At 45.3% G+C, this 10416-nt stretch overlaps 1 protein-coding gene across 1 annotated transcript; it reads right to left on the bottom strand.

Moving 5' to 3' along the window:
• Nucleotides 1-8653: 8653 nt before the first annotated feature.
• Nucleotides 8654-9442, bottom strand: LOC308310587 (THO complex subunit 4-like; the record flags this gene model as incomplete). Its single annotated transcript, XM_080756972.1, has 1 exon — nucleotides 8654-9442. One exon carries the CDS (start codon nucleotides 9440-9442, stop codon nucleotides 8654-8656), a length of 789 nt encoding a protein of 262 aa, XP_080613098.1.
• Between the last annotated feature and the right edge of the window lie 974 nt (nucleotides 9443-10416).

Genomic DNA, 10416 nt, shown 5'->3' with positions numbered 1-10416 from the left:
TTGAATAGCATGTAGAGTCATGGTGTGACTAAAAAACAATGATCATAAATTCATAATTCACTAAGCAAATATAGTTGTTTCTGGATAAAGGAAACATTTAACACACACACACACACAGTAGAGAGTGTTGGTCAAAGGATTACATATACCATACCTGTGCCGTATCTCTTTTTTTGAGAGTCATTCATCCAAGGTAGGCCTACATTACGTGCTTTCATATTCAATGTTTTAATGTGATAACATTTGAAATGGAGAGGACGTAGAATACGCACATCGACAGGCTGGGTGCTGGGCTAAAGAAACTTCAGCAGATATTGGATGGAGGGTTAAACAGTCATGTTTCATTTAATTTAAATATTTTATCAATATTAATCTCATGCTTTTATATTCACTGAACTGAAATCAGACTTCTTCAAGAAAGTTTTGCATAATAACATAATCGACTCCTTATCCAGCAGGAGGAGCTATAGCTCTATGCAGAGTAGGCTGCAGTTTGTGTATTTTGTGGAAATAAACTATATTTATGCATAGACCATCTTCTGGGTGTTTATATTAACATTTAACACATTCCTGTTTGAGATTAATTACAGCTCTGTAATGTTGAAGAGAAGAAATACCACGTTTTGGTGTTGCAAGCCTGTTTCTGTAATATATTTATTTGGGTCACTCAGTCACTGAACTTGGTGAAGGACTGGCTGGCTTTGTCAACGAGCGAGATGCTCTCTCTCTCTCTGAGCTGCGTGACCCACGACAATATAGGATCTCTCATCGTATTTAATGTTTTATGTTGGTTTAGAAAATGTTGTGTCCTGGCTCACTGGCTGCAGGGCTGCAGTTCAGGCAATCCGTTTTTGATAAAAACGGAGTTATAAAAAGATAAAATATAAATACATGCTTGGTTGTTGCCCCCCTCCCCGTTCTGCCTATAAGGGCCGGCTGATGATCATCTGTATCATCTGTCGTTTATAACAAACCAAACCATTTGAAAATCGGTTAAAAGTTATACTTAAAATGCACCATAGACACAATGTTATGAGTGAGTGAGTGAGCAGACTGTAGCAAGATGAGATCTGCACAAAATAATATCTAAATGAGTGACGGTACGATGAAAAACAATATTTAATACAGTATATATTTTTATTCCATGGACAGATATGCATTATTTGGCTATAGATCTATCTATCTATTAGGGGTGTAACGATATAGTAACTGCATCAAAAAATATCGATGCAGTTATATCAAAATGAAAACAGCAACGTTGACTATGTATCGTATCGTTTTGCAATGGAAATAATCGGTATCGAATTGTTTTGCTATGTAATTAATCAATTGTATCAATACTACATTTTTGTGTGTGGCGATTTTGAAGAATAGTGAAAATAGCCGATCTACAAGTGCAGTAGCCTACTCACAACCCGTGTTTGGTCTGTCGTGGAGCAGAACAAACAACTTTGAGAGATCCCAGGTGTATTTATACTGTGGTGATTGCACCTCCCGAAAATGCATGTGTTGTATAAATGCAACTACCCCTGATTGTCGGGCCGTGCCTTGAATACATTCAAAGCTCTCTTGAGTACAAATGTCAAATAGTTATACAGCATCTAAAGTTCTGAACCATGATGCAATCATGATTTTGTGTAGGAGAAAATCACACCATCTTAACGTGTAGAAAAGTGGTTTTCAAACAGTGGTCCGGGGACCACCAGTGGTCCTTGAGGGGGTTCCAGGTGTCCCCCAGCTAAATGACGGAGAGTTGGTAACCAAATGGACCCTTACCCGTCTTTAACTCTTGAGAGCATAACATGAAATCAAATGGACCCGTAATGCAACCAGGGGGTTGCATTACAATAGTAGTAATTTTTTGTTGCAACCCTTCAAAGAATCAAAGAAAACAATAGATTGAATATTAATCTGTACAGAAAGCCGCACGGATCATAATGCCTTATGGTGACAGTGTCAGTTATACCATCCTAAAGAAAGGTGTCCCTATGGGCCAATTCAAATGTATTCGCAGTAAAAGATGATTATTTCCAGGTGAATGCAAAGGTTTTCATTCTTCGCCCCTTTAAGCTCCAACTTTCCTCTTTGTTCTTACTCTGAATGGGGCTACATGCAGGGTCCATGGCAGCGTAATGCTATACATGTCTATTAATCTGATCATCTACTGTATTAATCACCTATTTATTTTATGACAGATGCAGGCAGGCCAATTAGGGGGCAAGTCACCGGAGGATGTCTCGCCGCAGTCTGGGCCTGCCGTCTGGCCTGGCAGAGACAAAAACAAACAAGCATACTGTAATCTGACACCACTGCCATATCAAGCACAAGTAGTCATTACTCATACGCATGAGTGACGTCTTTCGATGGTGACGTATATCAGTCAGTGGATTAAAGGAAATGCCTCTAGTCTATGTAATTTGTAAGTTGATAAGCGGTATACTGTGGTTACTTTGCACACCGTTTGATGCATATGTATCGTAACGGTAACAGCATATGACGTCAGGGTATAACTGGTATAACTAGCTCTCAATGATGACGTAATAAAGATGTGGATTTAAGGACCCAATGCCAGGGTGTAATTGGTTTTCAATGGTGACATAATGACGATATGTTTTAGTGTCGGGAGGATTAAAGGTAATGTCCCTATGTATACATGTATGTAATCTGACACCACGCATACGCATCAAACATCGCCCTGGACGAAAACTATTACTTGCGCGCTCTGGTGCAAGTAATAATAATACACTACATTTATATAGGAATAATTATATAAGAACAGTTGTCTACATTCCTATATGTAATGTTGACTTTGGACTGGAGCAGCCAGCTGATCAGTCTCAAGCTTTGCCACAATATTCTCAAGTTATTTAGTTCAGACAGACAGACAGACAGACAGACAGACAAGTATCGCAACACTCAGTGGCGCGCTATGAGTTTGTAGATCTGCTATTTTAGCTAAAGTATAACGTAATGCTTAAAACACCAAAAGGGGTTCCCGTCCTGCTTTAGATATAGGCTATACTTATGCACTCTATAAATGAAATCCTTGTTTTACATACATACATCTCTGTAATGGTCCAGTCTTGTGACTCTCCTTCCACTCTAATCCATGTCTGTCTGTCTGTCTGTCTGTCTGTCTGTCTGTCTGCCTGCCTGCCTGCCTGCCTGCCTGCCTGCCTGCGTGCGTATGTGAAAGTTCAGTGGTGACAGTGGTGTTATATTTGGACGGGTGGATAATGTACGTCTTTCCAGCCAGAGTCCAGTGCTTATGAAACAAACTGCTGTAATTTTATTGACCATATTGAGTGTGAAACACATCAGACTGTTTTAGTAATAACCAGTGATTCCAATACTCTGTTTTATACTCCTCTCTCTTCCTCCTAGACGTCACACTCCTTCCTGTGTGTAAAGAGGAGCAGGGATCCCCAGTCAGACTTTTAAGAGCCGACCACATGCACTTTACAGAGTTTATTCCATTAAAGTAGGCAATGTTTGCATATGAGCCATGATTCAAGGACTGACAGAGTATGCTGCATGTAAAACTAGTATGTATACATACTTATTGAAAGGTCATACTTTTCTTTGTATATGTCACAATAACTATCTCCTATAACAGCCAAGACATGTTTTTTAACATGCATGCTACTGGGGGCACGTTCGGAAATGGCGCACCGGAGCGCACTTATTCGTTTCGAGCAATATGAGTCCCCAGCGCCGGTGCAGGGCAGGGTTGGAGACGTTGGCCTTATGTGGCCATGACGCACCATGCCACGTTTTAAAACATTGTATCCTGGTTAATGCAGATTAAATTCACACCGATTTGCCAGCATCAATTGATTCAGTTTGGGTTGAATTGAGTTGCTTCAAGTTTGCCTATCGTCCCGCTACAAATTGTATATTGTAGCGGGACAATATTATACGAGGCATGCGGGAGAACTATTTTAGCGGGACAATAAATCAGGCAGGCGGTGGACATTATGCCAGACAAGTCAACACAACTCCATTGAGCGCCACCCTCTGTATATCACGTGAACAGTGGCAGCCGTTAGCCACTGCGCAAAATTCATGTTTGATTTAAAAAGAGGGGGACATGCATCTTAACCAGTGTAGTGTATCGTCGCGTTAATTATGCAATAATATACATTTGCATAGTCAGTGGGAGAAGAGATCAGTGTCTGATATATTACCATTATATTATTCCAATGCTCATATGCCACACTGACATGTAGAAAATGCTCTTTAAAATAAATAGATGATTTTGGGAGTTCTATCAGTTGTGTCAGAAAAGTTTGAGCACGTTCTCCGCGGATACGACGGGCCAGCTGGATGTATTTGGGCATGAATCTGGTCACCCTCTTGGCGTGGAATGGGAAGTAGACAGACTCGCACACTCTAGTCTAGTGACTAGGCCTAGGCTACTCTAGTTGCACAGTCATTGCATTGCTATAATTTACATTATAATATAATGTAAAGTATAGCAATGCAATGACTGAGCAACTAGATATGTATAATGTGATATACATATTATGTGTATCACATTATACATATGCCAATTCAATACCGTCTATATCTTATCCAAGTAACATATCACGATGCAGTTCAGCATGCGTAGGCTATTTATAACTCATAGATCAATTTGTTATGTATGCTATTTGTAACGGAGGGTTACACTGTAACCCGGGTTCTCTGAGTGGAGAGACTGGCTCTCCACTACATATTGTTCAATATGTACGGGAACTGACCCCACAGGGCAGTGTTCATGGATATCTCTTTAAGACACATCATCTATGGTGGCCCTGCCCAGATGCCAATCAGCGGGCTATTTAAGCCCCATCTGTGCAGTGCCACTTCGATTAATTCTTGATTGACACGAATTTCGGAGCGGCTCTTTTGTGGAGAGCCAGTCTCTCCACTCAGAGAACCCGGGTTACAGTGTAACCCTCCGTTCTCTATCGTGTTCGAGACTGGCTCTCCACTACATATTGTTCAATATGTACGGGAACTCTCTAAGACACACCGCGAGGAAATAAGCAGACCAGCTGCCCCCGCGGCAGCCCGAGGCAGTTTAACCTGAATTCCATCCGAGCCTATAAGTGGTGAGCGCCATGAGTCACAGGCGCTTGCCAAAATGCTCCAAAACTTCAGTATTCATACCAAGTAAGTAATACTCGTGGCCTAGGCGCAAGACGCCACCTAGGCTCAGCTGGCCCAGCACGATGCTAGGCCAGTGACCACCGGGGTGAAGGGCTTCTCAGGCCAGCCCGTCAGATGCCCGGCCGACCTGACCGGTCGAGGTGCTGGTGACCCTACCGCTGAGTAGCACGCAGGAGCGACTCCCACAGGGGGAACGGATGCCACCACGTTCCATCGGTAGGACAGGGTGAATGTAGACAGAGTCGCCCATGTCACTGCTGTGTAGATCTCCGTCAGAGATACACCATTCTACAGCAACCAGGGGGCACTCCTGCCTGCTTGTCCCTGTTGGATCACCCCTGTGATCCGGTGGGACAGTCCAGCCTTCGACCATGGTCTACCCGAGCACTCTCTGATCAGGCCGTATGGTATAGAGTGCAGGGATTGGTGCCAGCACCACCTAACCATTGCCATGTAGGAAGTGGCAGCCTCCTTCATGCACTGATAGGGACATTCTTGTGGCTGACACTGCTAACAACAAGAATGCTGTCCTGCGAGAAGCCACCCAAGTGTCCACGCTTAATTGGCTCATGCCGCAAGGCAGACAGTACCACCTCCCGTGGGGGGGCTGCCGACCTAATGTGCGAGCACTCGATGCACCGTGGTCTCCCTCAGCCCTAAGGGGCGGAGGCACCAGCTGGCTCACTGCCAAGAGATGCCAGCCAGCAAACTAGTGCTGTGGGATCCAACAAACGGGCACCGGTCACGAGGACGTCCCACGCCAACATCCGTGGATGTACTCAAGAACGACGCAGGAGCGCAAAGTACCAACAAACTGGCCAGATGGAGAACCAGGATCACCGGAAACGACAATGGAGGGCTCGTCTGAGGACGACCTCGAGAGAGATACAACCCATGACATGGTGGAACCTACTCAGGGGTCCACCTGAATTGACCGCCACTGTCTCGAGAGACAGCATGTGGGGGCTGGGTACCCTGAACTGTCAGGACTGAGGAGTGGGCTCGGTGTGCTGAGCACCTCTAGCCATACCCCGCCGGTTGGCCCTGGAATTGTTTGTTTACGCTCTCTGCCGTGTGGTCTGGCCGGACCGCGGCGGCAACGATCAGCGACCGTAGATGGCCTCAGAGTACGCCGACTAGGTCAGCTCCTCTGGGTTCTACCCCGCTACCCGCCGCAACGGTTTACAGCCGCGATGATCAACCAGGAGGTTCACCGACGAGGTCGGCTTCGCTCGGGGTCTCACAGCGCTTCTGCAGCCAGGGAACCCAGGCTCCACCAACGAGGTCGGCTTCGCACTTGGGACCCTTTGGCCGCACCGAGCGCCGTCTCAAGGTTTCCCCCGACGAGCAGGATTCACCAGGAAGCGGACGCACGGACCGAACGCCGTCTCAAGGTTTCCCCCGACGAGCAGGTTTCACCAGGGAGCGGACACACGGACAAGACTGAGGCTTCCTCCGCGAGGCAGATTCGGCACTCAGTCTTGTTGCTGTTGTTGTTGGCTAGCTGCGCCTAGATAGCCACGACTTCGTGACTTCTCTGGATGAGAAGAGCTTTCTCTGTGGTTTCAGACCGGTAACCGGATTCTACCCCGCAGAGTCACACCTAGGTGCATAAGCGGCTCGCCGTGACACACTGTACACTGTATCGTGTGCTCTGCCCGACAGCCACAGCACGCTCTGCTGTGTCACTGAGCCCGGCTCCACCGTGAAACTACACCACGGACGCATGAGCTGACCTCGTCAGCAATACGCCCTATAGTGTGATAATGGCTGAGATTCAGGCATACTTCCTGGCAGACCCAGCATGTCATGTCTATGTTACCAAACGTCGGACAGACACAGCATGTCCTGTCTGTGACAGAACTACACCACTGTCGCGTGAGCTGACGCCCCGCCAGAAATACGACAGTATAGTGCGCTATGATGACTGCCCAACATAAAGGGAAACATTCGACTGACCCTGCACGTTCTGTTTGTGTCACTGAACCCAGATCCACAATACCGAACTACATCACCGGCGTGTAAGCTGGCGCAACACTCACCATACATGTATTCATGTACTTTTTGTATGTCTATTTCATATGGACCCCAGGAAGATTAGCTGTCGCTTCGGCATCAGCTAATGGGGATCCATTCAATAAACAATAAACCATACCCTGTATAGTGTGCTCTAATGGCCGTCTGACCCCAAGGAATCGTGTTAGTCTCACCTACAAACGAGACCACAGCTAACCCGAGAGGGCGAGTCAACGCTCGCTCCCTAAACTGCACACTGTAGTGCATTAATAGGCTGCTGACACTCGTAAGTAGTCTCACCGAAAACTTTCACTAAATCCTTCTTTACAGACCTGTCCATACCAGGCAGGGCAGGAAAAAGGTAGAGCTATCGCCTGAGCTTAGCTCACCCAGCTCTGCCAACCTGGGACAAGGTTCAAGGTAGTCTCTATTTGTCTCCCTTGAGAAAAAATTGTCTTGGAGACAGAGTCACAGCTGTATACAAATAGCATCCACGTTCACATAACAATGACATTTTTATGGACATTTTAGTCTGTCAGTGGAAACGACTGGTCTTTTGCCTCTAAAAACAGGCCCCCATGGCCCCTCCAGCTTCAGCTGGAAGGATGAGACCATTCGTACCGGGGGCGGGGTCCTCATACCCGGGCCCCCGCAGGACACACCCTGGTCATGGCCATCCTCTGTGGGCATGTGAGCTCCACATGCAGCCTGAGAGACCCCTGCTATTTCCATCTCCTCTTGTCTCTATATAGATATATTCATATGTATACCTATATATTATTTACTATATGTGTACCTATATATACATATATGTATACATCTTGTATTGTACCCCATATTTTAACTGTTCGGACTGTACTCAACAGGGAGTGGGCCCATAGTAATTGCTTGAACGTGAGGGGTCATAATCTACCCTATTAAACAACATTTGTGTTTGATGAGGGGGGAGGGGCAGACCACCACCAACAATCAGCAATCAAACACAAATGTTTGGTCAACCCATGTGACTCCAACGAGTCACACTTTTCATTAAAAGCAAATGGCCCATTGTCATGTAAACTTGAGAGGTAAACTTGTTTAACCAAAAATAGTCACCCAATTTTATTCTAGTTTATGATGGATTGATTTAAAAACACATTAAAATCTAATTAATTCAGTTAGATGCATTATTATTACTGATTAGTAAATTAGATCAGTAAGACCAGATCCCAAAGCCTATGGTAATGAATAAAATTCAGTTTCTACATAACTGTGGATATGTTAATATAGCCTCTGAATATACACAATGCAAAAGGTTGGCTGTTCAATGCAGCACTATGATGTAATACATGTAAAGACCATGTCTTTCCATGTCAGTCCATGAATCATATAGCTCATATGCAAGCTTTAAGCACATGCTGCCTACTTTAATGGAATAAACTCTGTAAAGTGCATGTAGGTGGCTCTTAAAAGAGCCTTTGGGTTGTTGGTAGATCAATAAGCTCTATGAAGTGGTGTCCATCCTGGCATTGTATGCATCTAGCTGGGCATCAAGCTTCTCTGCAGAAAGCGGCTGTTTTTTGGCACCACCAGCACCGCGTCCGCCTCTCCCCCGGCCTCTGGCACCACCTGCTCCGCGGCCTCCACGTCCCTTCTGCTTGCCTCCAACGCCACCAACACGGGTATTCATACCTCCACCTCTGTTCAGACCCTGCATGGGAGGCCGTCGCTGGTTATCAATCTGTGAGGTGACGAGCTGTATGTTCATGGGGCACCCATCAAGCGGCATGCCGTTGTACTGTTTCATGGCCTTCAGGGCATCTGCCCTCCTTTCAAAGTGGACATCTGCAGTCCCCAAACCCCTTCCAGAGCGGTCATAATGGACAGCAGCCTTCTTCAGTGTACCAAACTCTGCAAAAAGTTCCTGGATATCTGCTTCAGAGACACCAAAGTCCAGGTTTGAGACAAGGAGCCTCCCTCCAGTTTCCACACCAGCTCCTCCACCACCAGCATTGTCGAACATGTCAAGCTGTTTAGGCCTGCTGTACGGCGTAGATCTGCCTCGACCCCGGTTGAGGTTGCCTCGGCTCTTCATGGGGCCGGAGCTGCCGGTGGCTCCCCCGGTGGCTCCCCCGGTGGCTCCTCCAAGACGGCCGCCACCACCCCCGGTGGCTCCTCCAAGACGGCCGCCACCACGGCCACCACTGCGGCCTCTGCCTCCGCGGCCTCCTCCTCTCTGCGACCTTTTCTGTTTGATAATGTCGTCTAAGGACATATCAATTTTATCTGCCATTATGCCCGAGCCTAATAACGCTAAACTTAGAATTAAATGGAAAATGGTAGTACAACCTAGACTCTAACTTGGTCCGAAACCCTGTCTCTCACTGAACGATCTTGCCTGGACAACGTTGAAGATTCTAAAGTGAATGAATGATGAGCTCAGATCCTCCTTGTTATAAGTGTGCTCTGAGGACCTAAGTGAGGACAGGCAGACTGCTCTGCAGTGCACTGGGCGGTGCCAAACCTGTTTTGCTGTCTTTGTTCTCACCAATGGTCTGAAACCGACATGGATTTAATTTGCACATTGACTGGTTGTAGCTGAAACCTTTACTATATATATTATATATATATATATATATATATATATATATATATATATATATATATATATATATATATATATATTATGTATGTTTGTTTGCAACATTCATGTTTTCACACTGTTTATTTGGTAATGTTGAACTATCAAGACTTGTAGCATCAGTTGACTGAGCCTTTTACATTGTCCACAGTGTTTACTGTGGCCTTTCCAGCCCTAGCCCTAGTGGAGTGAGGTATATTAATATTTATTATGTTTTCTGTTTTGGGTTTCATTCATGATTTACTTTAATTAATTGTATTTTGGGTTTGATGGTTCGTTTGGTTTGGTATATTTGGTTATGGACTTATGGTTTACTTGGTATTGTATTGGTCTTGTTTTGAAATTATTTGATTTATTGTATCACTCACACTGTATTATATTGACTATGAATTAACCATTGTATTGTTGATGGTAATCAATTGATGTATTTAATGCACAGATATTATTGTTAAACTATGAAATCATTGATTTGTAATATTTATTTTCTAATTTAGAGTTTTCACTGTGTTCCAATGAACACAGGGCCTTCTCCGTGGCCGCCCCTACCCTCTGGAACGCTCTCCCCAAACACATCCGAGATGCCCCCTCACTTCCTACCTTCAAATCTTCACTGAAAACCCACCTGT

Source organism: Protomyctophum bolini, assembly GCF_963924005.1.
Source record: "Protomyctophum bolini genome assembly, chromosome: 23".
In the NCBI taxonomy this organism is placed as follows: Eukaryota; Metazoa; Chordata; class Actinopteri; order Myctophiformes; family Myctophidae; genus Protomyctophum; species Protomyctophum bolini.
Note: the sequence above shows the minus strand (reverse complement) of the source record. Positions and strands in the feature narration are given on the sequence as shown.